At 39.3% G+C, this 27,395-nt stretch overlaps 1 protein-coding gene across 1 annotated transcript in view; it reads left to right on the top strand.

Moving 5' to 3' along the window:
• The window catches only part of ATP2A2 (ATPase sarcoplasmic/endoplasmic reticulum Ca2+ transporting 2), a 45,771-nt gene extending 20,044 nt beyond the window's left edge, over positions 1 to 25,727 (top strand). Inside the window, exons 5-20 of the mRNA XM_026859553.1 lie at positions 2,269 to 2,349; positions 4,186 to 4,271; positions 5,230 to 5,694; positions 8,408 to 8,496; positions 11,743 to 11,845; positions 12,369 to 12,500; positions 12,591 to 12,713; positions 12,894 to 13,112; positions 14,393 to 14,728; positions 15,000 to 15,220; positions 16,289 to 16,491; positions 17,196 to 17,281; positions 17,682 to 17,815; positions 18,845 to 18,962; positions 19,081 to 20,647; positions 24,610 to 25,727. Of these exons, the coding sequence (XP_026715354.1) occupies positions 2,269 to 2,349; positions 4,186 to 4,271; positions 5,230 to 5,694; positions 8,408 to 8,496; positions 11,743 to 11,845; positions 12,369 to 12,500; positions 12,591 to 12,713; positions 12,894 to 13,112; positions 14,393 to 14,728; positions 15,000 to 15,220; positions 16,289 to 16,491; positions 17,196 to 17,281; positions 17,682 to 17,815; positions 18,845 to 18,962; positions 19,081 to 19,350 (2,666 nt within the window). The 3' untranslated portion in view covers positions 19,351 to 20,647; positions 24,610 to 25,727. The remainder of the gene's footprint in view (positions 1 to 2,268; positions 2,350 to 4,185; positions 4,272 to 5,229; positions 5,695 to 8,407; positions 8,497 to 11,742; positions 11,846 to 12,368; positions 12,501 to 12,590; positions 12,714 to 12,893; positions 13,113 to 14,392; positions 14,729 to 14,999; positions 15,221 to 16,288; positions 16,492 to 17,195; positions 17,282 to 17,681; positions 17,816 to 18,844; positions 18,963 to 19,080; positions 20,648 to 24,609) is intronic.
• Positions 25,728 to 27,395: the final 1,668 nt, after the last annotated feature.

Below are 27,395 nucleotides of genomic sequence, written 5' to 3'. Positions count from 1 at the left end.
TGTGTCTTATCTTAAATTGTTGAGATAAACTTAGAAAGCTGCAGTGTCATAATAAATTTAACACTTCAGTCCTGGTGATTCAGGCAATTGATAATGACAGTAGTAGTTTTCATGGAAATGGTGATGCTTGAGCAGGAGTCTCCTAGTACTTTTAGATCTTGTGAATATTATGTCTGAGTTTGAACAACTTAGAGCTGTTCAGAAGAAGTAGGTTGGAAAATTACTGGTAAACTTTGCCATATGTTCCGTCCAGTTATTTGAATGTTTTAAGATTATTTTTTTAACAGCTTCTTTTTTGTGTTACGGAGTGATTATAAGTCTTTAATGGTGTCAAATGTGGTAGTGTATTTGAGTTGGCTGTAGCTTTCCAGCTGCTTTAAGTACTTTGAAAATGTTTCTGCGGAGTGACAGGCGTTCCACCACATGGCACTGAGGTATTAGCCTGTTGTTCAGTGATATCTGAAAACCAGCTGCTACTATATGTCTGCATATAAACCTCCTCACGACATCAGGAGAGCATATTGAATAGTTTTTCCATTTTTGGCCTAGGTCACCGTTTGTCTAATGCTATTTTTTCTTGCTGCTCAAGGGCATTGTGGCTTAAATTAGTTTTCACATGCTATAATAATACAAAAAGGGAATTTGTGGCTATTTATTGAATCCCTTCATATACATATGCTTATAAAAACACATGTCTAAGTCTACAAGCAAAACTACATGATCTTTTGCTGATTTTAATGGTTGGGGTTTCTTTGACCTTATAAAAAGTCACATGGTGCGAGTTTTACTTAACGTTTGAAGTAATACTTAATTCTCCTCTTCAACATTTTGTTCCACAGTTTTCCTGCGTGAGTAGTTGTATGTTCTAAGGCTGTAACACCACTGTGGAGTTTCTCATGGTATTATTTGTCAATGTGCATTATTGCTGTTAGTTGCATAAGCAGTTCCTGCAGGAATTGCAGCTTGTTTTAATTTTACTGCAGGGACATAGAGTCCATCAGCTCCTTTTAGCTAGTCGTTCTCCTGTCTTTGTTTCTTTGCATTATTGTATAATAAAAAGGAAGCTGATGCTTGAAAACTTGCAGTGCTAAATTACGTTAGGAATGTTTTATTATATGCAGTCGTTAGCAATATTGAGATGCAGAATGTAGGGAAACCACCACCACCACCACCACCCCCCATATGAGTCAGAAATGTGACTCTCATTAGTATCCTTAGCAAGTTAATTTGCATTCAGCCATTTATTTGCAGTTGTCACAAAATGGTGGAGCTTTCTTTTCATAAAATCTAGGAAAAGCTGGATAAGAGAAAGTGGGAAGATAGAAAAATTAAGTCTGGGGTGATAGAGATGCTGGAGCTAAAATGGCCATCCAGCTCTGGGAAGTGACTTCATTACTCTCTGCCATCTTTAGGAGCGGGCTGTTAACTTGTACCATCTGCTGCCTTCGTGTCTCAAACACTTGCCAATGGAGTTTTGTTTATGGGTTGCTTTTGGGTGCGGGTTTTTTCCCTCCGCTGTTGTCTTCTGCAAAATAGAAATATATATGATGAGATAAAAATAGCATAGACTCCCGTGAAAATTGTAACTGGGATATAGGTTGTGGTATATTTGATAGAGCAGTGTTACTGAAAAATAAGCTAGTATATGATCTGGAATTACCTTCCATCTCTGAAACATCTGGCAGTATTCAAAGTATAATATTAAAAGAGCAGATCTGCAGAAGCACGTTATTCTCACAATTGGTGCCAAAGAAAAGGAAAGTACAACATCTTCTAGTTTCTAAATAAATAAATGTGAATAACATTCTGATCATTGGAGAGAAGACCAACTTCAGGCATAGAGAAAACAACCAGAAGACTTTCCAGGACAGTTGCTCTGAAAAAGAGACTCGATTCACCTTAGCTATGAGTTTTGATTATTTATAAATACTTACTCTGAAATGGATATCTTTCTCTTGAGAATGTTTTCCCTTTGCTGTCAAGTGGTAGTCATGTGATTGGAAAAACAATCCTGTGATTTACAACTTCTTTCTTTGAGGTTAGGTGGGGGTAAATACCTTGAAGGCAAATCTAAATTGCTAAAGTATATCAGATATTTGAAAAATTGGAGTATCACAAACCATGAAAGCAATAATAAGCTGTTAGTAATCTCAGTCATCTGAACAGTTCCTGGGAAATCGTTTCCCTGGCTGACAGAGGTAATATATGCTTGGTTAGAAATCTCTCAAATGACAAAATTCTAACTTTGTCTTGTTAATTCCCTTGTAGTTGGAGACAAGGTTCCTGCTGATATAAGAATTACTTCTATCAAATCTACAACTCTAAGGGTAGACCAGTCAATTCTCACAGGTACAATTTCTGTGAATTTTGGATAATTATGTGCATAATTGAAAGTGCCTTTTCACTGTTTGTTTAGAATAATCCATTGGAAACAAGCCTGTAGCTATTCAAATCCTATGTTGCATTCAAGTGCAGTAAATTTCTGATCTAGTGACTTAACTGCTGAGTGGCTGAATGTATTGCTTCATCATTGACTTTCCGTGTTCACTTAAGTAGGATGAACATTCTTACTAAGACTTGTAATGCTTTTTTGGTCTTTCTTCCCCCTGCACCCCCAAGAGACTCACACTAGTAATTTGTGGGAAACTAAAATTAAAAAATTAACGATTTCTGTTCTAGTTCATGCAGTCTTCTAGGTTTGAACATCTTGTCACTGCTCAAATATGGAAGTATGGAAATCTTAAATGTCTTCTGTAACAGTTATCCATTTTCTCTCATGAGAGAGTAAGTTTTGAAAGAAAAGCAGCTTTTAAACTGCTGTTACTAAAGACTTAGTACACTAAAACCTTATTTGCTGAAATTCTGTGCACACACATTCACGTGTTTTCTGGTACCAGCTCTCAAGTGCAAGAGCTATATTTAGAGGACTTTCCAGATTTGTTGAAAACAAAACAAAGTAGCAGTACTTCTGAATATAGGAAAGAAGCTGGGAATCAACCAAGCATGGTATAACAGTTTTCTCTCAGCTGGAGCACTAAGACCTGTCTGCCTGTTTTGGTGGCATAAATTAATGTTAACTAGCCTCGAATTTTAAAATGGTAAAGTATTCACAAGAAACCTATTTTTGATCCTCAAATCTGTCTTGAAACAGGCCCTGAAGTTTCTCAGTACAGATCCTGAATAGCACAGAACTAATCAAGCTTACTTATATATAGTATAAGAAAATGTAGGCACTCTGTTTTTCAAGGTACCAGAACTAAGCAGAAGAAAAAAAAACCCACCAGAAGTCTGTATAAAGGGAATAATTCCTTGCCTTTGTTTAAATAGAATTATTTCTTTAAGTAAAACCTTTTCTGTTTTCAGCCTACTTTAAGTTGATGCTTGAGTCTCCTAACTAATCAAGTAGGACTGAAGTCTGAGGTGCTACTTAGCAAAGCTTTTCAAAGTAGGAAGCTTTGGCTCTCTTGAGCTTACAAAAGCCAGTGTGCTCTCAGCTTCAGTCACTGAGTTATCACTTTATGAAATCTGAGGTAGTAATTATCATCTTTTATAGAAAAGAAACCTTTCTGTACCTGTGTGACATGTTCATAGAAATTGATATATTTAAGGTTTTTATGGAAGAGTTCTCTGAAGGCTTCCAACTAAAGGAGTTAACTAGCAGATGGATGCATGACACTTAAATTTTGAATTATTTTTTTTTAAGGTCTGCCAGTATTAACTGTTATGTATCACATCACAGATGTATAACTATGGTAACATCTAATTATTTAAATGAGAACATACCTCTTACAGTGCATAGAAAACAGGAATGCTCATTGCTGCGTGAGAAGCACACAAAATACCCAATTCATGCAATAGATCTTGCTACATTAGAAGGAAGAATGGGGTACAAGCTGCTTATTTGACTACTTTTCATCTTCCTTAGAAGACATGGTGTATGCTTCATTAATTCTACCTATATAAAATGTTCACTTAAATCCTTTCCTATTTTTATTAAAAGCCAGCCATTCAGGTTTTTTTGGTCAGCTGAAATAATTCCTTATGTGAAACAGGAACTAAATCATTTGAGGAAAGAAGTTTGACATCTTAAAAAAATTTTAGTGCTCAGGACGATAACATTTTGATTCCCTTCAGGACTCCAGATAATACATGTATTTCTTTTTATAACTATTATCTTTATTTTAGGTGAATCTGTGTCTGTTATTAAGCACACTGATCCTGTGCCTGATCCTCGTGCTGTAAACCAAGACAAGAAGAACATGCTTTTTTCTGTAAGTTATTTGTTCTGAAATTTCAAAACTTTTATAAAATAAGATTGAAGCTGATAAACGAAAATGTGCAGAACTTCAGGTCTTCACCTAAAAGCTGTATTAATTCTTCACTGTATTCTCTATGCGCATCTGTATGCGTGTCTCCATGTACATGGAACTAAATGAATTAAAAAATAGAAGAAGCTTTTAATAAAAGCTGTCTTCAGGGAAGATGCTTGCTGAAGCCAGTTTATATGAGAAAACTGGGTTTTGTCCTTCACTAGAAAGTCTTGAAGGCTGTAGCACATGTACTCTTAAAAGTGCTTCTACACTACTTTTCTAAAGTAATAGTTCTTATGACTGATAAGAATGACCACACAAATTGTGGTATTGTGTGGCTAAAATTGAGAACTAGCTTTCTATATAGGAATGAAACAGTTTATTCAAATTTATTTAAAGGAAGCATTGAATGCCTTTCAGTTAGCAAAATAACAATTCTCTTATTGTTGGAAGGCTCCTTGTAGAAAATCTGTTTTCTCATGTTAAGTATGTTCCCACAGGGAACCCCACAGAACACATCTATTACTCATAGTAAATAACATCAAATCTGGCAAAATATAATCCAAATTAAAAAGAAAGGAAAAACACACTTAAGATTCCAGTTGAAATACATACTGCTTACTCAGCAGCTGAGTTTCTGTGCTGCTTATAATAGATCAATACTGATTCATGTTGAGCCCAAAATGAGTCAGTAAGCAGAAATTCTACACTGGAGTAATCTTGTAGATACTGGGGAAATGTTATTCTCCTCCTCTGTACCTTTTTCCATATCCTAGCTGAGACACAGTTTGGAATTGTTCAAGGTGGTTTAAGTTTAAAAACAAACCAAAACCAACCAACCAACAACAAACAAATAACTCACCACCAGAACCTGTTTACAGATCGACTGCAATGTTTCTCTTCCCTTTATTTACATTAGGGTACTAATATTGCTGCTGGTAAAGCTATGGGAGTGGTTATTGCAACAGGAGTAAACACTGAAATTGGCAAAATTCGTGATGAAATGGTGGCTACTGAGCAAGAGAGAACCCCGCTCCAACAGAAACTGGATGAGTTTGGAGAGCAGCTGTCTAAAGTCATCTCGCTTATCTGCATTGCTGTTTGGATAATAAACATTGGTCACTTCAACGATCCGGTTCACGGTGGCTCCTGGATTCGAGGTGCTATCTATTACTTTAAAATTGCTGTTGCTCTTGCTGTTGCTGCTATTCCCGAGGGTCTGCCTGCTGTCATTACCACCTGCTTGGCTCTTGGAACCCGAAGAATGGCCAAGAAGAACGCTATTGTTAGAAGTCTTCCCTCTGTGGAAACCTTGGGTTGCACCTCAGTTATCTGTTCTGACAAGACTGGTACTCTGACCACAAATCAGATGTCAGTCTGCAGGGTATGTTGAACTAGCTGCTTCTATTTTTCTTTTTTTTCCCTCAGCCATTCTGTTTGACTAGTCAGCATTGCTTGAATTCTTTTGGTTGTGAGTCTTTTGGTTCTCAAATCATCAAAATCTTGCTTTATTTTCCTAAGATAAGCTTCCACTTTTAATTCAGTTTTCCACTGTGTAGTGTTTAAGGCTTTTATCTCTTCCCTTATTTAGTCATGGCCAAAAATAGCTGTACCAGCACTTGGTGGAAGAGAAAGTTGTTTGCAAGCAGCTTTCCATTGACTTGTCTGTAAACCATTCACTCTACTGGTAGTTACTTAGTATGATTTATCCACTGTTTCAAAAGGTAGGATAGTTACACTGTAGAAACAGGGTGTTTGTAAGTGTAAACCTCTTGCCTGTTTAATTTAGTAACATCACAATGGTGGAGAAACATAGCAGTGAGAAGAAGCTAGATGATTTACTACAAGTAACGTGGACAGTCTAAGGTATTTTCACTAGTGAGTGGTTCCACCTCTATTTGGTTATCTTATCTTCAGTGGCTTTTATTGGTCTGATGCAGATCACCGTAGTGTTTTCAAAGTGCCATATTGTATGACTAATCTGGCAACTTGGAGGTGGAGCTGACCCTGTCACCAGCATTGCCAGGGTCATCCTCAATGCACAGCCTATTTTTAGGTGAGCATAAATTATGTGCCCCTGCTCCCTTTCCCCGCAGTATTCTTTCTAGTGTTGATTAATTTGAGACTCTTAGAGCTAGTCACTTAACATAATGGATGTTCAGTTCCCAGTTCTCTGTGCTTCCCATATACTTGATATTCTATGTAGGAATTTTATGGATAAAACGTTACGTTCTTCTGTTTAATAGTTGTAGATGTTCAGTGGCATAGCAACTCTGACATCACATGTTCAGAGTCATTACATTGGGTTAGAATTCCAAATGTGTAAAATGTTGAGCACTGCACAGCAGTGGCAAAAGTTTGCAAGCCTAAACACTTCATTCTCATGTGATTGATGGCTTTTTCTTTCTAACTGGTGGTTGACTTGTTCTACTTCCTTATGTATTGTAGTATTTATACCTAAGAGACACAAAGCAGCTGCTCATCAGTATTCCAGAGGAGGTTACTTGCAGTAGAGTTGCATAACTGCCCTAGTCTTTGCAGGGATTTTTTCATCATGCAGAAGCCTAAAGCTTCCTGGTTAACTCATCATTTAAGTTGTGTTTATTTAAAAGCTTAAAATGCTCTACTCCTTAGAGGGCTAAATGTTTTAGATCTTGTGCAGTACAACTTGGTTCCTTGTTAACCTCTGACAGCTACAGAATAACCTTCATTGCAAGTTTTTAGCAAAAATGTAGCAAAATCCTAGTAACTGTAGGCAATATGCTTGCTCTTGGTTTCACCCAGATTGCTTAGCTTTTTAAGAAGGCTGGTTTACGGTAGTAATTCCACTTGGAGTTTTATTTTTTGTACGTAGCAACTTCAGAGTGTCCAAAGGAACCCCATACTAAAATGCTTCAGTCAGAAATGATACTGCTTTAGGAGAAGGCTTGAGGGATGGTTCTAATGTCTTCCTGTGGTGTCTCCCTCTGAGAATGCACTTACTCTGCTTTGGGGGCTTTTAATTTATCAGCTTGTGTAGCTTTTTGATTTTTAAAATCACTTTGAAGATTATAGACTCTCCAGACACTGATGCAGATCAGTTGTGGAACATCTAGTTGTTAGAGTGTATTTTATGAAGACGCTTGCCTAAAATATAAGGCAGCACAATGAGGGGAAGGTAATACGTTGCTAAAATGTGATTTGTCAAAATGGTTTATACTGTAACCAATGGGTAAGAAGTTCCATTAAGATATACTATCAATTAGTCAGAAATTATTTTCTTTTCTACTACCACTCCAGCAAGAGTAGGTCAGCTTCAGACACTATGTTTATCTCCATCTTCCCAGATGTGGTTCTGCAACAATCCTAGAAAGGAAACAAAGACTGAGATGCAGGTGTCTTATGGGGTACAGCTGCGTCCTTCAAATTAGTGTCTTTAATTGAAAATAACATTTCAGCCTGTGCTAGAAGGGCACTTGAGCTGTCTGAATGTTTTTAAGATACCGGTGTACTGGATTGTGAATTGACTTATAACTAAAAAGCCAGGACAGGAAACACTTTCACTTAGTGGCTGGTATTAAGGGATGCTGGCCATAGTCTGGCTCTTGCCTAAAACCTCACCTCTTGGATCTAGAAGCTTATCCTATTTGTAGATGCTTTTACTTTGACTTTGGCAAGAATTGTCCATTTCCAAGCTGCCCTTTGCTGCTTTTGACTGGAACTGCTGTTTCAACATATGCATGAGAATTAATTGGAGTGTGAAGCCTAGGAGGGGCTTGGGTATCGTCAGGATTGTCAAGTGGATGTGTGAGCAGTCTTCACTGCTGAAGTTAATGTTAATAGTTGATGTGTTTTTCAACTCTTTGATGTACTTGTGCCACAATTCAGTTTTCAAATGAGGTCTGTGGAGTAAAAGTGCTGTTTTCTGTACTTGGTCCTTCAGTATAGGGAGCTGTTCAAACACACATGGGATCGAAGTGCAGAGTATTGTATCTGGTTTTGTCCAGCTTGTTTATTCAACCTGAACTTGCCTCTTGTACCTGCTTGCTTAAGGCCTGTTTAAATCTCTTGCATTAATTATTGTTCAAAGGTAGTAACACTTCTAACTCTAATTTCAGATGTTTGTCCTGGACAGAGTAGAAGGAGATAGCTGTTCTCTGAATGAATTTACTGTAACTGGTTCAACATATGCTCCCATGGGAGAAGTGTAAGTGTTCTGTTGAAGTTAAATATTTGTCTGTTTATGCACTGACTTATTACTTTAGGCTTGAACAGTGATGCATGTAATATTAGTGATTGTTAGTAAACGAAAGCTCAGCCAGTGAGAATGCACACTGAAGGGCTAGGGGGACAGTAATTAATAGTAAAAAAGTTAAATTCTAGAAAAGTAAACCTTCATGAAACTTAAGTCTTCAGTATTGCAATGTTCCTTTGATAATCTAAAAATAAATTAGCGGTAGGTTGAGAGGATTTATTTTACTGAAATCTTACTGAACTGACATAAGCTATCACAGTGCTTCAAAATGGGGTTTACTTTTTTATTTTTAAAAAAACTGCATAAATCTGAACAGGTGAACCTCTGTTAATCTGTGAATTCAATGCTTCCAGTTCCCCTGGTAGGAAATTTTTTTTTTTAAAGCATCTTATGAATGTGTTGGAGTTAATTCTTTAACAAATTTACTGTAAATTCCTGTCCCCCACCCTCAGTAGTTTGATTTAAAGAGATGTATGTGTTTGTCTCAGCCTGTGGTATCTGAGCTGGTGTGAAGCCCACTCCCTTATAAAAGGAATGGTATGTTTGGTTTACGTGCAGTTGCAAGTCTTTACTTGCGGGATAGGTGGTTCATCTTGACAACTTCAAGTTCTGCTTCTAGGAGAGCCCCTTCTTACTGCATTGTTACAGCTCCTTTTATTTGGCCAGGTTTTTGTGTGGTTTTAATTTTTATCACTTCAGTTTTACTTGCAGATTAGAATTCTGCTATTTATGAAACAGAATTAAGATTCAGTTACTGTAAACATCTCAACATTGTGGAGTTTCACATGCATGCCTCTGATTCCATGCAATCTTCACCAGTCTCAACAGTGATTGCCTCTGTTTAATTTTCATAGCAGTTAAGACCATGGTGTTCTCAGCAGCTGGAAATCTTAATTCTCCAATTCTCTTTTGTTTCAAAGCTAATTGCTGTTAAGAGCTTATGCTTTCATTTCAGGAGACAGCATTTACTTAGACAAGGTCACGTTCTAGATCTTGTAAAGCATCCAGCTATTATGCTTTAGCTGATCTCACAAGAGCTCTAGATAAACAAAATAATAAAATATAGTGTGGTGGCAGATGTTGAGTATAATAAGACGGTCATAAATGTATGTTAATGTTCTATTTTTACTTGCTGAAATTGGGGAAATGTGAACAAACATGCATTCAGGTACGTGAAGAACATTCTGCGAATGGGAAATTACCATAGAAAGGCATAAGGAGCATAAGGGAACAAATAGCTGAATTCTCAAACCTTTAGGGCAGATTTACTTGTGCATTTATGCACAGCTTTTTTTAAGTGGCTGGCTTTGTAAGGATTTTAAGCTAGATGACTGACTTCAGCTTGGATTGCAAACTGTCACTGAAAACAAAAGTTTGATGGGGACCTTAAGAGGCAGTGTAGTCCATGGCACTGCCCCAAAGCAGGACCTGCTCTGGGGTAGAAACTGTGCCTGACAGGGGTTTCTTTGTACTTCAGATACTGTTCTCTTCCATAGCTCTGTAGGCAGCCTACTCTACTTCATAACCATGAAGCATTTTTGCAAAAACGATCAATAATTTTTTACTTAAAGTATTTTATACATAACTTTCTCCTAAGATGCATTCAGACTATAAAATTAGAAATATTTCTTACCAAAACCCTAAAATTTTGTACTGATTGATTGCCCATGGATGTTAGGAGGTTGTCAAACAGTTTGGAGTAGTTTTCTTAGATCTCTGCATGTACAGTGTGTGTGCTTACTTGAAGACTGAGAGCATAAAGCTAACGATAATTAAGAACTGTGGCAAAACCCAGCAGATTGCATTTGACTTTCAAATGAGTTCATCCTGAGCTAACTGAAAAGGCTGAAGTTTAAGAAAAAAAACAAAACCTAACACCTTTATCCAGAACTGACCCCAGCAGCTTAGATCCATGTGCACTTGGCCATTCTTCAGAAATAGTTAAGGAACACACAGGCAAGGGTTAACAAAACCAAAACCCACCCTGGTGTAACAAGTTGTGGATATTCAAATATCGAGCTGGGAGCAGATGAAAACAGGAAATATTACCTGGGATAGTTGAGGTGACACAGAGAGCTGCTGGGAAGTTTATAAAGAGTGGAGAGTTTAAAGCCACTTCTTATGGTTGTAGAATTATATGCAACATGAAACTTTAAAAACATACTTGTGTTTTAAAAATGCATTCAGTTCACCGGCTGTGTTATACAACACTGGAATTTGTTTGCAGTACTACAAGAGACTGAACAAAAGCTTACATAATGGGACATGTCATAGTCAGTGGTACGAATTCTAATGGAGTAGTGAGCCACGTCTTTCTACCACTAAGATCTTTTTCCCCTCTTTGAGGGCTTTAATGGAAGATGTTATACATGAGTTTTGTCTTTCTAATCTTGATAGAGGGGAAAATAACAGTATTGGACAGTGTCTTGGTTCTTTTATGCTTACTCTAGAAGTATGGTAATGTTCCAGCAAATGAATTAATTTACTATCTATTTCTAAAAGAAGTTGCTGCTTATTTGTGATGTCTGAATGGTGCATTACTTCAGGAAAATAACCTTTCCTCTTTCTAAAGAGTTCAGAGATTCATCATTTAGTGTATATGACTACTAGAAAATAGTATTTCTTCCCTAGTGCAATTTGTATTGTGAAATGACTTAGCTTTTTATTAGTTGAGGAGGTTTACATAAAGTACAGATTATTTTTTAAGAAATTAGAGGCCAGATCTGCTTTTATACCTGCCCAGCGCATGCATTTTGTGGGTGGCAGTAAATCTGCAGAATATGCAGCAAGGCTAAGGAAGTTAAACTCCTAAGGTATCCAACAATATCCCTCTCCTACTTAGAACTCCTCTCCAAGTCCTCTGCATACTCTCTCTAATGCTGCTTTCCTGTGCCTCCTCACGGAGCTCATTACTTCTGTATTGCTGTATGATTGTCACCGGAGGAAATGAGGTTTTGTAATTGAGGTAGTGATTTCATTGATAATCATGTCATTCTGTTCATAACTCTTTGATCTGAACTTCAGAACTCACCTATCAAACCTGCTCTTGTCAACAATTTCTGGTTCTGTAGTTCCAAGTCCATAACTAATAAGCATTGTACTAAATGGAAGTACAGTAAAGGGATTAAAGAAGGGGAAAAGGTGAGATGCTAATACTAAATAACTAACTTAAATCTCCCCCTTTCTTCCTTTGGAAAGGCATAAAGATGACAAACTTATTAAATGTAGCCAGTATGATGGCCTTGTGGAACTTGCAACGATCTGTGCACTCTGTAATGATTCCTCTTTGGATTACAATGAAGTAAGTACATATCTTAGAACAGGGGAGAGTGTGAGAAAGAGGATAAATGTTTATTCTCATCTGTCTGTGTAATAACCTTTCAGTGCTGAATCCTCTTTTAGTCAAAGGGGAGAGTATTTTGGTTTTAAATATTAGTGCTGAGAATGACTTGTGTGTTGAACAGAGCTAAAGCCAGGCAGCAGGTGTACTCTGGGACTTGGGACATCTCCCGGTGTGTAGAAAGTAGCAGTGCATTCTTGCTTTGACTCGCCTTCTAAGGTTGCTGCATCTCATAATGACTTAAATGCTTAATGATAAAGTACTGCCGTTGTTCTCTGGTCCGGAGAGTAAAGGCTTAAAATTTCCTACAAATCATACTCTCTAAAGCTGCTTTTTTAAAAATAGTTTTGCTTGTTTCATAAGCCATAGTAAGTCTTGCTAAGCTTTTTTTTCCATTGTGAAACTTGAGCTTTTTTTCTCCGGTAGTTTCCAGGCGAAGTTTAAAGTTAACTTCTGTGGTTTTTTTGCTTTCTGTTAACTAAAGGCTAAGGGAGTATATGAAAAAGTTGGTGAAGCCACAGAAACGGCGCTTACCTGTCTGGTTGAAAAGATGAACGTATTTGACACAGACTTGAAAGGACTTTCTAGAATTGAACGTGCCAATGCTTGCAACTCGGTCAGTATTCTTTATCTGGAATTCACTGGGGAGTGAGTTTTGTATTATGTATTATCTAAATGCATTTTAATGCTATTGTGTTTTTATTAGGTGATAAAACAACTCATGAAGAAAGAATTCACTCTGGAATTCTCAAGAGACAGAAAGTCTATGTCTGTCTATTGTACACCGAACAAACCGAGCCGCACATCCATGAGTAAGATGTTTGTTAAGGTCAGTTCCTCACTTGAGAAAGTGTAGTTATGGAACGGCTGCGAAGGTAGCACAATACTGAATGGCACAACTAACTGCAGCTTGAAGAGGAAGGAAGGACTTTATAATTTGAGCAAATGTTGTAATGGGAAAGGATTTATTAAGCTAAATTACTACCTTTTTTTTTTTTTGCCTCTGCAGGGTGCTCCTGAAGGTGTCATTGACAGATGCACGCATGTCCGCGTTGGAAGTGCTAAAATACCATTAACCTCAGGAATTAAGCAGAAAATAATGTCTGTCATTAGAGAGTGGGGAACTGGTAGAGATACATTGCGTTGCTTGGCTCTGGCAACCCATGACAATCCACCCAGAAAAGAGGAAATGAATCTTGAGGACTCCTCAAACTTCATTAACTATGAGGTAAGTTTAGTAAAACATCCTCTTAATGCTTTTCCCTCTCCCAAACTGGAGAACAGTGACTCCTTATGTTTGATTATTTCCTGAGGAAGTTATGTCCAAGAATTTTCTATTTCTGGATATTTTTGATGTTGGACACAATAGCTGACCACATGTATGGAGGAAATGCTCAGTTTAAGAAGAGACTATACACGTCTGAAGAAACAGTGTTCTTAATGGCTGGTATACATGCTGCTACTTGGCTAAAAATGTATAAGAAATCAGTTAAACAGCTAATTGTATTTTATATATATATATATATATATATATATATATATACACACACACACATAAGGTCCTCAGGATCATAACACCTTAAACTGTTCTTGGAGGCTGACTTTGAAAAATACTGCAAAAATTGCAGCGTGGTTTCAGCTTTAAAGGTTTTCAGCTTGATGTTGCTCAACTGCAAGACCTCTTTGGGGATTTTGTGATGAAACATACCCACCATTTTGTGCTCTGAGAGTCAAATTCACTTCTCTGCCTCCATCCTGTCAGCTGCAAAAGCTCGGTCCATGATTATCATCTTAGCTACTCCGTAGTTTTCCAATGAAATCTGTATCTGGGATTTAGAGGGGGGAAATGACAACAGTTGTGTGAGAGTTTTTGGCTTGTACTCTGTGCTTCTGGCACTGATTACAAAAAAGACAGACGCCTGCTTGCAGGTTGAGTTGCAAGGCTGACAACTAGAGCACATTTTATCTAATAAAACAAGTGCATTTGAGGCAAGATATCTTTGGGAAGGTAGGATCCCATTTCAGAGTGTGGTAATGCTTTGGGAATTAACTGTGTCCTCCCATATGGTCGTCATGTAGATGGTACCATGTGGCATTGTGATTCCAAAAGCATAAAATTGTTATTTACGTCCTCTTACTTGTTGTGGGTATAGATCTGACCTTTCAGTTCTCCAGCTGTCTGAATTTGGTGTCAGAGCTAGACTGCTGTGAAGACTTAATGTGGTGAAACAGATAACAGCTATCCTCTCTGAAGTAACCCTTTCAGGAAGAAAAAAACCTGACATAAGAGCAAAACTCGCAGTCATAATACACTGGTCTGACCAAATGCCAGGATGACAGGATGTCTTAATTGCTCAGTGTAGAGCCAGAGAATATTGTGAACAAGGCGTAAAGACAAATGTCACTACCCTGAAAGACACTTAGAATGCAAGTGATGTTGTGATTGCTTTGCTAATGATGAGAACTCCACAGGATCTTGCACTAAAACTTGGCGCTGTCTTGTTTCAGACCAACTTGACCTTTGTCGGCTGCGTGGGCATGCTGGATCCCCCAAGAATTGAAGTCGCTTCATCTATAAAGCTGTGCAAACAAGCTGGTATTAGAGTTATCATGATTACTGGTGATAATAAAGGCACAGCAGTAGCTATTTGCCGTCGCATCGGTATCTTTGTGGAAGATGAAGATGTTTCTACAAAAGCCTTTACTGGTCGTGAATTTGATGAACTCTCCCTTGCTGCCCAGAGAGATGCTTGCCACCATGCCCGTTGCTTTGCTCGTGTAGAGCCTTCCCACAAATCTAAAATTGTTGAGTTTCTTCAGTCTTTTGATGAGATTACAGCTATGGTAAGTAATGGAACTTTTACTTGGTTTGAAGGCACGTGTTGTGTTTAAACCCAAATTATGCCTTTTCAGACTAATGCCTTATTCTGGAAAACACTTGCTTCCACGTGTCCCTGAACTCAAAGCCTCAGAATAGTTCTGCACTTAAATGATCTGGTTTTTTACTTTTTTTTAAAGATTCAAAACCATACCCAATGTAAAATTCCTTTCTAGTCCTATATGTAAGTGCCCAGTCTACATTTTTTTTTTTTTTAACTTTAAATTCTTGTTTTAGACTGGTGATGGTGTCAATGATGCCCCTGCATTGAAGAAAGCAGAAATTGGAATTGCTATGGGTTCTGGTACTGCGGTGGCTAAAACTGCTTCTGAAATGGTTTTAGCAGATGACAATTTCTCAACTATTGTAGCTGCTGTGGAAGAAGGACGTGCAATTTATAACAACATGAAACAGTTCATCCGTTATTTGATCTCCTCCAATGTTGGAGAAGTTGTTTGGTAGGTTCAAAACGTTGGTTTGTTTTTTTTTTTTCTTTGAACTAGAGTAGTGATGATGGAGTCCTTTGTTAGTTATTTATTTACTTCCAGTATTTCTCACTAAAACCAGAGAAACAGGTTCTCCAGGTTCTCCAGGTAATTGATCACTGATTATGCAGATGTCTGCATACTTCTAGCCTAGTCTTTAATGGAGAATATTAGCATGCACAAAACATTCACACTGCATTTGTATGTAATAGTCTAGCTCAGTAGGTGGCTAAAATGATTTCCCTATTCTAAAGAATTATTCTAATCATGGAAATAAAAACCTTAATGAAAGAAATATTACAAGATCTGGTATTTCAAATAACTTAGGCACAGAGACGACTTAGATGTTTGTTTAACCTCAAGTTACAGAAGAATGTGTCTTCTGTATCTTTGGAAGGAATGGTGACCTAGTGCCACAGAATGCATTTTTGGTAACATTGTAAATATTGATCTCCTAACAGTTGCTTATATCAAAGCATACTTTCTCCCAGAGTGGAATATAACACAGCAGTTGTCTTGCCTTGTTTCTTGTAAACTTTATAGCTGTCCTTCGTATGGCTCTTGGTGCAGCCCCTGCTTCTGTTCTATTTATTTACACAGGCTTGGAGCCATGGAAATTACATGCTCATTAAATTTTTGTGGGGACTAACAGTAATCTAGATAAATGAAGCTTAGTCATTTGAGCTAAAATGCTGTTACATCTGCAAAAGTTCTAGTGTCTTTTAGAAAGTGGCTTGCATGTGGGTATATATTTACCTGTACGGACAAGTAGAGTGGGGAAAAAAAGAGGGTAAAGCAGAAACTTCAATTCCTGAATTTACCAGAAGATGATAATGCTTCAAGACTCACGTATGAGTGGTTAGAATTGTTTGCTCTTGGATATGTTTTTATTTTTCTGAATGTTGAATATTCAGCTTGTGCTATTAAATAGATAGCTCTGTACGAGAGAACAGAAGTGATGCTCCAGGCTTAGGCTTAAGCATTAAAAGGAATTACTTACATGCACAAGAATAAGCTTGTAATTGGTGGGTTTTTTTATAGTATCTTCTTGACTGCTGCCCTGGGTTTTCCTGAAGCTCTAATTCCTGTCCAACTGTTATGGGTAAACCTTGTGACGGATGGTCTCCCTGCTACTGCTCTGGGCTTTAATCCTCCTGATCTTGATATCATGAATAAGCCACCACGCAACCCTAAAGAGCCACTGATCAGTGGATGGCTCTTCTTCCGTTACCTAGCTATTGGATGTAAGTAGTAATAGCTCCTTTTTTTTTTTTTTTTTAAGTGAACTCAAGTAACTTTTTTTTTTTTTTTTTGAGATCCACTCGGAAGCAGTTTGTCTAGTCTCCTTGTATGCTGAAATCCTGAAAGCTAGCAATAGATGTTCTGTAGAACTGGTGCTATTTCTTTATTTTATTTTGAGATTCACACCTTGGTTTTGCACATTTGCAGGCAGTGCTGTGATAGGAACGGTAAAGTTGTGATTTTTTTTTTTTCCGTTGGTAGCAACTGAGGCACCAAAAGCCCTAGATGCTTTACATCGGTATGACGTTCACCTCTTCATTAGAATACTTTGATTTTGATAACTATTTAACCATTAGAAATTTTAACAACTACTGCCTGTATGGCAGTTATAATGTAAGTACAGACACTTTGGGAGGACAAAAAGAAAAATTGCAGGCTGATTACTCCAAAGTGATACTGTTGTTTGCCTTATGGAAGCTGATAGCTGGAACTTAAGCAGATACTAGAATCTGTCTGAAAGTACAGTACTTAATGTTAGTTAAGTTACAACTGGCTGAGCAGATTTCTTGCACAGGAGATAGATAAATTGCAGTCTGTTTTTTTTACAGTACTGGAGGTCTTGAGGTAGAAGCTTAAAGTGTGGCAAGTGATACCTTCTCTTGCCTACGGTTCACAGCACTAAAAAAAGCACTTTGTTTTCTTCAAGGTTATGTTGGCGCTGCCACAGTGGGTGCTGCTGCTTGGTGGTTTATTGCTGCTGATGGTGGTCCAAGAGTTACCTTTTATCAGCTGGTATTTGCTCGTTTAATATCTTTGGGGGGAGAGGGGGAGGTACACGCTTCTTTCATATTGCTAATGGAAATGACTGTAGAAAAACAGTAGGTTACAGAAACGTATATAACGAGACGTTTTTGGACTTGTTACTGTAAAACTTGATCATGATTAATTAGTCTTAATATAAATGTCAGAGGTGGGATACTTGAGCTTCTGAACAATTTGAAGGACTGACTGTTGTAAATAAAAGACTAAATGGGGATTTTTCTGAGGCTGGCAAAAGTTTAAAACCAGCACTTACAGGAGTCATCTTAGAAAGCTTTGTTTTCATCATACTCGCTGCTTATTTCATAACTGCCTGTTTCACATTTTAAAAGTTAACAAGCTGTGGAAGTGAGTTCACATTGTTCTGTTCTAGAGCCATTTTCTGCAGTGCAAAGAGGACAATCCAGACTTCTCTGGTGTCGACTGTGTGGTTTTTGAGTCTCCATATCCGATGACAATGGCCCTTTCTGTACTTGTCACCATAGAGATGTGCAATGCTCTCAACAGGTTCGTATGTCCAAACAGGAAAGCAAAGTTTCTGCCCAACTTATACAAAAATCCTACTTTTTGTGCAATTTGATTCTTAGTTCATGGACAGCTCAACTAATGAAGAATGAGTCATATTTCCTTTCTGAATCCTGGCAGTGCAAACAAAACGACTCTCTTAGATAACGTTTGAGTTCCCTTATCATAAGGTATATTTTTAAGACTGCCAATTCACTCTGGTATTGTACTAAGCATGAGCAACTGAAATATTTTCCATTATTTCTAATCTGAGCTTAATCAATCAGATTATCCCTCCTATGTTGGTATAAAGTGATATCAAGGAGAACTAAAATAAGAATGCTGAAGATATGGAAAATTGTTTTTCTTGCCCTAAGGGAGTGTGGGTTTAGCCAATTAATATTAGATTATAAATGGAAACCACTAAATAGCACAATGTCAAGGGTATTTTTCTTCAAATAGCTTAGAGGTCAGTTAATTTAAAAACAAATAAACTTTAAATACAAGCGTACTGCAGTAGTCCTACATAGTAAGATACTGCTCTACATCTGATGTTCTGGATCTTGGCCTCTCCTGCAGCACAGCCTAAATGCAGGTTGAATCTGAAGAGCAGAGCTGAAGAACAAGCATTAGGAAGGTGCAAGTACTTGACCCTCTCTTTAGCCAGTCTTTAAGTGATGTTCAGAGGTGGGTGCAAGGGGTGCCCAGGAGGGAGGGATTCTGGTTTGTGCTGCCATGCCCGTCTGTCCCTTCCCCCTCCCGGGCAGAGGACGTTGGGGTCTTAGCAAAAAAAGGCAGACTAGATCAGGAATGAGCAGAACACATAAAAGCCTTCAAAAATAAAGTAGACTTCAAGGTAGTTTAAAACTGCAACATATTATATATGTATATAAACCAGCTCTTGGTATCCTCTTTCCTTGGTGACTGGGGTAATTGTGGCTTGCCATGCTGCTTTTCTTCCCAGCTAGTTTTTTCACTTAGGGAATTTCCTATTGGTGTCTTACGTACTAATGTACCATGTTTCTGTTGCAGTCTGTCAGAAAATCAGTCCTTGATGAGGATGCCCCCGTGGGAAAATATCTGGCTGGTGGGCGCTATTTGCTTGTCCATGTCACTCCACTTCCTTATCCTTTATGTGGAACCGCTGCCAGTAAGTGTCTGCATCTCCCACCCATCCCTGAGCTTGGAGAAAGAGCAAAAACTTGTCTAGAGCTTAAGGCAAGGGATGGAGGAGGAGAAAAGATGTAACGCTTTGACTTTTCTTTCAGATTATCTTCCAGATCACACCTCTGAACGTGACGCAATGGCTGATGGTATTGAAAATCTCACTACCTGTCATTCTGCTGGATGAAACACTTAAATATGTGGCCCGTAACTACCTGGAACCTGGTAAAGATAGTGTGCGGCCTGCCACCAAACCGTGTTCTTTGTCAGCATGCACCGAAGGAGTTTCCTGGCCGTTTGTGTTCATTACTATGCCCTTGGTTATCTGGCTTTACAGCACAGACACTAACTTTAGCGATATGTTCTGGTCTTGACTGACATGGTGACAAGTTTTACATTCAAAGAAAAAGTTTAACTTAATTTTTTTATTGTTTAGAGCAACTGTCTATTTCTGCTGAATTTTCACATGAACATATTTGCCGGTGATGGAGGTTTCATAATCTAGATTTTTGGTTTTTTGCTTTTTCTGACTTCAGTGGGGGCAATATATTCCTCTTTTATACACAGTTAAAGTGTCCATTGACATGTACAGAGAACTAACACTATTTTATGCAAATATTTTTTTGTAGATGAAAAGCATGTACAGTGTTCTGTTCAATAGTCTATTCATCGTGTAAAAAAAAAAAGTAAAATTTTTTTTGAGCCAGCGGACACTATCAAACTAAATTGGCAGCAGATTTTAGGGAATGAATGTGTGTCGTCTAAAACTAAAAAAGCATGTAACTGTTTGTCTTCTGCATGATCATCCAAACTTAATTTGTCATAAAGTCAGGTTTTATTCATAAACAGAACTTTCTGCACTGGGTAGAGAGTACTGCTACCTCAGTCAGGATTTCTTCTTGGTCTCCCCTCTTCCTGTTCCCTCATTCTCGGTTCTTGACTGTCCTTGTTTACACCAGTTTCTGTATGAGGTATGCCTAATCTTGCTCGTGCAGAAAATACCATTCCAGGTGCAGCCTGCTGGGGTTCTTCCATACTCTCAACACACATAGGATTGTTTTTTTAAGATTATTTATTTGTCTATTGTATTTTATTGTAACAGACCTTATTTTGCCAGTGTTGCCCATTATGCAGGGATAGGGAGGGCTACTACTGTCTACTTCAATCTAAACCAGCCTTTTTAACAAACACAGTCTGTTTTAATTCAAAAGAGGGCTTATAGTTGGGTTTTAATACCTTATTTACATGTGTCAGAGCCTTTCTTTTTTTTTTTTTTTTCTTCTCACACACCCACCCCACCCCCCCAAAAATCAAAATTTGTAATGAGACCTGGAAAAACAACTTGCACTGCATAGCTAGAAATTGGATTTCCTACACTTAGGGCACTAATGATCAGTTGTATACATGGAGTTACTCTGCTGGCCTGTTGTTAGCCTGACTTGAAGTAACAAGCTCGTGTGTGTTTTTTGTAAAATCTGTAAATAGCACATGACCAAATTGAACATATTGTATAGAACTATTTTTATTTTAATGTGGCACTAACCACCTTCATTATTACGGTAAATGTTAAAGCATGTTTTCAAATTCAGTCCTGTATCAACAATGTGTAAGTCATTAACAGTCCTAACTGTGGTGTTTTTCTCCAATGCCTTCCAACTTTCATCGACTAAAGTGAGTATTTCTCTTCCATTTCACCATGCCAGTGGTGACTTGCTGTAAAATAGCATATGCTGTATACATGTTGAAGAATAAATAGTAATTTCCTTCATTCCCATGCTGTGTTTTGTCAAACTCTGCTGTGCTACATTATTATCACCACTTTAGACTCTTTGTTTTGTGGTCTGAAGCTCAAATTACCCCGATTTCAAAGGCAAAGCACTTGCTTTTGGTTTAGTGTATTTTAGGTCTTGTTTTGTAGCACCCAGGAGCCTTAGTGCCCCAAGATCTTACAGCTTTTAGTCTTAAGTTTGAGATAAAAGTGGACAAATATGTAACTTAAGACAGCGACAGCTGTTCACATGAATGTTTAGTGTCGAAAACGCTCTGGTACTTGTGGTCAGGTGCTGGTTTACTCCAAAGCTTTTTTTCCTGCTCTGAAATGGGGGATGCCCCTCTGAGCTGACTAGGGTCTCTGGTATCTGCAGTGCTCAAAGTGCAGGAGCTCCTCTTTGCAAAAACAGCTTATTGTTTCCAGCAAGCGGAAGCACCTTGTACAGTGGTCATAGGAAAAGAGAAAAGAAGTCTCAGCTTAACAGGATAGTCTTTGAGAATCGTACTGGGGTTGGTATGTCTTTGTAGAGTAGCAGGTGCTGCATTATCTTGTGCTGCCTCAGTCTGCTTTAATAACCAAATTCAAACAGCTTCCTGATTCCTCATAGAGGAAAATGATAGTTAAAAGCTATGTTCTCTTGGTGCCAGCTGGAATCTAGTGAGCACCGATAATTCTCTAGGTTTCAAGCTTTCAGGTATAGATGCTAACTTCAAAATGCACAGACCCTATCTGAAATTCCCCTGCACTGTGGATACTCACTGTTTATACAAACTCTGACTTGTCCAAGCTGATGTTGAAGTGACTCAGAGGAGCTGGGACCTGATGATGTAGTAGTTGTGTTGCCAAACTGTAAGCATTTAAATCCTGTTGAATGCCTCTTCTAGTGTGGAAGAACCTGTCTTTGCCAAACTAAGGTTTTGCATATCACAAAACCAATGGCCAGCACCAGCCATTCGCTGTGTCAGTAATAAATGAGCAATGTGAGACCTGTCCCTGGTTCTTCAAACAGAGGTATAGGTCATGTGAGTTAGGATTTCTTGAGATCAGTGTACAAGTATGTTACTTGTCAGAAACGAATTCCAGCAGGTTAGTTCTGTGTGCTCCCATCATTACTGACGGATATTTGCCAGGGCAGGAACGCCACTGAGTCTTTGAACACCGGTTCTGTGCGAACCTCCAGAGCACCACCTTGGTGGGCTCTGTAACACCACCTGTCTGACTGTTGCCATGAACGCTTCTGCTTCTTGTACAATCCTATTTCTGTCGATTATGCTGAATAATCCTGCTATACACACCCCCTTTTTTCCCTTTGTCTCTAAGAAGCCGAAGGGGAAAATGACTGTCGATAAGTAGAATTCAGTCTTCAACAACGTCTTTGTTGGATCTGTGTCTGTGTTGAAGATGAATCTTACTGCTTGTTGTGGATTCCCATCCTGAGAGGGCCTTGTGTTCCCTGGCGTTTGCCTTTGACAGCTGGGTGACTGGTGGGGAAAGGGAGCAGCATTCACCCCTCCAGGCTCCTGGGGTTACTGCAGCAGTCAGGTTTTCATAAGGTGCTCCTAAAGAGCCCAAGCAATCTTCATATACCCTCTTTCTTTTATTTCTCCTAGTCTTGCTGTCCAAATTTTCCTGTAGAAATGGAGCAGTAGGGTTCCCTAAGATCAGCACTTCTTTATCTTGTGTTCCATGGCAGCTGTTGCTATGCTTTCAGTACTTCTGTTTTCCAAGTGTTGCCACTCTGTGGCAAATCCCAGCTTTGTGTGGTCTGGACTGGCCAAATGAGAAGACCTACCATGAGCCTCCTAGGCAGCAGAGCACCCTGCCCTGAAATCACGGCTGCGAGCTTCCGTGTGATCTTGGAGCTGGAGTGCTGTGGATCTGATTTTAACCCTTTGGAGCTGAGTAGGCTGGGGGAGATGGCTCGAGTGTGCTTCTGGCGTTAGAATAGCACGAGGCAGCTGATGGCTTGGCTTTTCAGTTACAGAAACGATAGAAATACAGTGCAAGGTTAGTAACGCACTGCAAGAGAATATGTTAGCTAAAATGCTTACCCTTAATTGGGGAGATCCTGTCCTTCAGCTATCAGTCCTTTCATCTAGAGATGCCAAGAATGGAGCACTTCTCAATTCAGAATACTTACTTGCCAACATCTCAAAGTTGAAACTGAAGTTCTTTATTATCTGTTTTCTTCTCAACCTCCCTCACTGTATTACGGTCATCTGGGGATAGAAATAGATTACTCCTATTTTAGTGTGTTAACCCTGTGAGTATATAAATGGAAGCACTTATTTAAGCAGAAATGAAGTTACCCAAGCTTTATCACCCACCCCATTTTTAGAAAATAACTTTTTCTTTCACTTTGCTCTCATCTCGCTGAGCTTTTTCATCTCTGCTGTTTTCTGGATTCCTTAGCGTCCTCACACAGTGCTACTTGTTTTCGAGTGTGAGAGGTGTGTGTGTAAGAGTCGCATCAAGGACGTGATTGATGCCACCTTACGCTAGGAACACCAGGAAGGACATCGGCTTATCCTGGGAAACCAGTGGGGTTTGGTGCGAGAGCAGCTCCTCCTGCATTCAGTGTTCTGTAGCCTGGTCCAAATCAGAGCAAAGAAAATGGTCAGGCAGCTGCAGTCCTACGTCAGATATTTAGACAAGGGCTTTTATTTTCATGGTGCCTCGGGCCCTCTCTGCTTTCAAATGTGAGTGACTCAAAGTACTGTCTGTGAGCTACGCAACGAGCTGCTCCTTTCTGCTGGCATCCGAGCAATAAAAATAGTTCATACTTGGTTTCCCAAAATATTATTACAAATAAGTATGATAGAGGCTGCAGAAAAATACATACCGGTCTGTCAAAATGCTTAGGAGGCTTATGTTTGTAGGGAGACTGTTTTGGAGAAGGCTAATGGTCAGAAAATGAGTTTTTAATCTGATGATAAAATGCAGTACAGCAGTCCTCTGTCGCTGTTCCAAGAGCACAGCCGATGCACAGAATATACATGGTAAACAGCTTAAAGATGGTTGAATTTGCTGAGATGAAGGGAGGTAAAACTGATACAAAGTTGTCTGTCTCTTGCACCTGTCTTGTTTACTTTTTTGCACTTCTAACCATTAACTGTTTCCCTAATCTCTGCTAATTACATCCTTAATTACATTAATATGCATTTTCAAATCTTAGCAGGAGAGCCTAAATTTTATAGTGTTTGAAGCAGTGTTTTGAAGAGCCACCATCAGGTTCTAGGGAATCAGAGTACACTCTTTGTCTCTCCTAGTCGCAAGGCTAACCTTACGCTGTATTTTAGGGGTAAAGTACAGGAGTAGTTTATTACGTTGTACTCTACCCTTTGCCTACGCATTAATCTGTGTAGTTTAATGACTTCTTCAAAGCTTCCCTACTGCTTCCCAGAATAAGCGGCATAACTTGGAAAAGGGACATTGTTAGGTCACTTTGGGGCCAAATTTGCAATATAATGTTTATAACTTGAGCTCAAACTGTGTAGCATGGAACTTGAAAGTAACAATTCTGAATAAGCGAGGCTTAGCTTTTTGCCTTTCTCTGCCTGGCTAGTGGCAACAGACATCTAAACATGTCTTAATTCCTTTTCACTGCAGTCCCCTGTAGAAGTGCTGGCTTTGCTGATGCTAAAGGGAGCTCTGCTGCATTCAGAGGAGCTGAGCCATAATCCAGAGGGTTCTGGGCTTTAAGAACAAAGTAACCTGAGAGTGTCCCTTCAATGACAGAGCAGCCAGTTATCAAACTTAACATTTCTTTCTTCTGTCACTGTTGATCTTAGTCTTGCTTGTATAATGATACTTAGCATTCATCCTTTCATTAACTGATGCCTTTTCTTTCTTTCCTTTTCAGCAATACTGGAGTAATCGCTTCCTAAACAATTTTGCAGAAATGTAAGGTTGTTTTGTTGCGTGCATGTGTTTTTAGCAACACATCTACCAAAACTTCTGCATGTATCATGTGTAAAGATTCTTTGCTTTCCCTAAAACAAAACTCATTGTGTTCTCTGTGGAAGAAATGTGTGGTACCATTAGGACTTCATTATACAGATGTACAAACGTGCAATATAGCTTACCGACTCGGAAACTCTCTCCAGAGAAGTTTGGTTTCTGTGCTGCATGGAGAAGAGTTTGTTTATCCTTGAACAAGAATTGTGGAGCTGTCAGCCAATTTTCCATATTTCTGTATGTAAAATGTCAGTTTATACAATGTACAATATCAAAATAATGCATGCCTTCGGTTGTAGACAAATCTTTCTCTGTATTGTATCATCCAAACATACTCCTCTCTAACAGCTTATGTACAATGCTATGCTATTTATAAAATTCATTGAAAAGATTACAGATGAATGTTAAACCGTAAGCCTCCAGTTCATAACTTTGGAATTTTTTTATCATGTGTGCAAATCGACCTCTTTTGCACTGTAACGTAACTTATTTAAATCTAAGGCAGTAAAGACAGATGTTGGTGCAATACAAAATATTGTGATGCATTTATCTAAAAAGCAAGGAGCGACTCAGCCAGTTACCACGACTGCATGTATGACCTTTAGAAGTTGTAAATAAGATCAGTTGTCTATTTACATGCTGACAGTACGAAGCATCACACCTAGTTTCATTTGTATCAGGTAAATAAATTTATTCTACAATACATACTTGGCGTGTTATTTTATGCACTTTGTTTTCTGCAGGTACATGCGTACATACTTCAGCGCTCTCTTATATTAATGCCAGGATGACACTTATTAGCACCAACACCATTGCAATCTTTCCTCCTAGAACTATGCAGATGCCAGCTGCTCCTCCAGCAGTATCGACCTCCTCGCGGGTGTGATTTCCTCTGTCCAGGGGCTTGTGTGTGTGTTTAAGGGACACTGTCAAGTACTTTGATCACTCAATTTTTTTAAAATGCTCCATTGTTTGTAAAATCCCTCTGAGAAACTTAAAATAAACATTTCTTTCCCAACTACATCTTTTTTTTTTTTTTCCTTTGTCCTTTTCTATTTTCTAAATTGCCCCAAGCTGAAGTAGTCAGGTCTCTTCCCCCTTCTGCAGGCAGAAGGAATATTAACGAGCTGCCTGTGCTGCTCCTGCTTACAGCTTATCCCAGGGGCTGCCAGCGTCTGTGTTAAGCATTAGGCAAGACTAAAGCACTCCAAGGGTAAAACCTGCATTTTTCAAGTGTCCTGTACTGCTCTGCTCCAAAGCCCATGAGCTTTGGTTGGAGTAAGGAGAAGGGGGAGCCCCTCTCCGTACCCAACTTTAGCGCCGTGTGTTAAATTCAGGGTCGTGCCTCTTAACCTCCAGCCCGTGATAGCAGCAGGCTGCTTGCAAACAGCGTTATCCAAATGAGGTGACACGTCTGAGCCCCTTCAAACACGGCAGTGTGAGGTTTAAAAATACTAGAGTTGGATGCCACTGTTCAGCTGAACTATAGGATGCGTTTAGACGTGGGGCTGAACCGCTTGTGCCTGCTTCCTACTATGGTAGTGTTGTTCTAAGCAAGCTGAGCTCCGCTCCTAACCTCTGGGCTGAGGCTGTCAGAACCCAGTTCAGCACTCAGCTGTTATCTACAACTGCAGCTCTTCCCGCTGGCTTATTTATAGCCTGGCTTCAGCCCACGCCAACAGCACTGTCACCAAACCTTCCCAGCGGCTCCACTGCAGCCAGCCAGGCAGAGCCAGCACCCCCAGGCAGGGGCAGGTGTCCCGTTAACGCTTCCCACAGACACCTCAGCTAAATGACTAAAGCCATTTGTACAGAACACAGTGGAAAAAACTGTCCCATTAGCACCTCTTCCCTTGTCATACCTCTCGACTTGCAGAAAAACGAGGCTCAGAAGGTGGGTGAAGTCCTGTTTCTCAGACCTACGCCCTCAGTGTTATCCCAACACCTCTGTGTGAAAGTTACTCCTGCTGATCTGCTGCCCCCTTTTTCCAGCTTGCAGAAATTCCTGTCACCAACACTGGTACCAAATGTAAAGATTAGTGAGGCTCTAAAGTCATTATTCAGACAAACAGCTCTTGCTCCCAGTCTGCGCTGTTGTCATGGCCAGTTACATTCCACGGATGGTTTCAGCATCTCTGCCTTCAGACAGCGCCTCGCTGGTGAGCAAACTGAGACCAAACTCATAACTTATTTTTAAACATTTCTTTAAATTATGATCTGCAAGCTTAACTCATAACTAGTCACCCAAATGAACTGCAAGCGGCACATTGGAGTGCAGCCATATGAAGAAAATGTGGTGCTCAGCGGGTTGCTAGGTATTTGAGTGCAAGAGTATGGCAAGAGATGCTGAGATAAACAGCTTCATCTTCCCCCTCCTCCTCCTCCTCCTCCTGTCGCCGCAAACCCCTGGCTCTAAAGCATTCCATGGCTGAGCCCACTGACCGCCACGGAACAAGGAAACAGGTCCCCATAGCTCAAGTTGTATTACAGCAAACTAAATACAGAGGGCAGAAAACAGCCCTGGTTTTGCACTGAGGTGAATTTATGTATGATTAGAACCCACATCCACCCCCAGGAGGGTGGGCGAGAAATGAGAAAAGCCTCCCCAGGGGAGAGATTGCAAATTTTCTTTGCAACCTCAGCTAGAAAAAAGCCGCAGGAAAAGTCACAGGACTAGAGAGGAAAGACCAG

The sequence above is a fragment of the Athene cunicularia genome (genome assembly GCF_003259725.1).
Source record: "Athene cunicularia isolate RWA chromosome 15 unlocalized genomic scaffold, athCun1 chr15_part1, whole genome shotgun sequence".
In the NCBI taxonomy this organism is placed as follows: Eukaryota; Metazoa; Chordata; class Aves; order Strigiformes; family Strigidae; genus Athene; species Athene cunicularia.
This window is presented reverse-complemented; position numbering and strand designations above follow the sequence as displayed.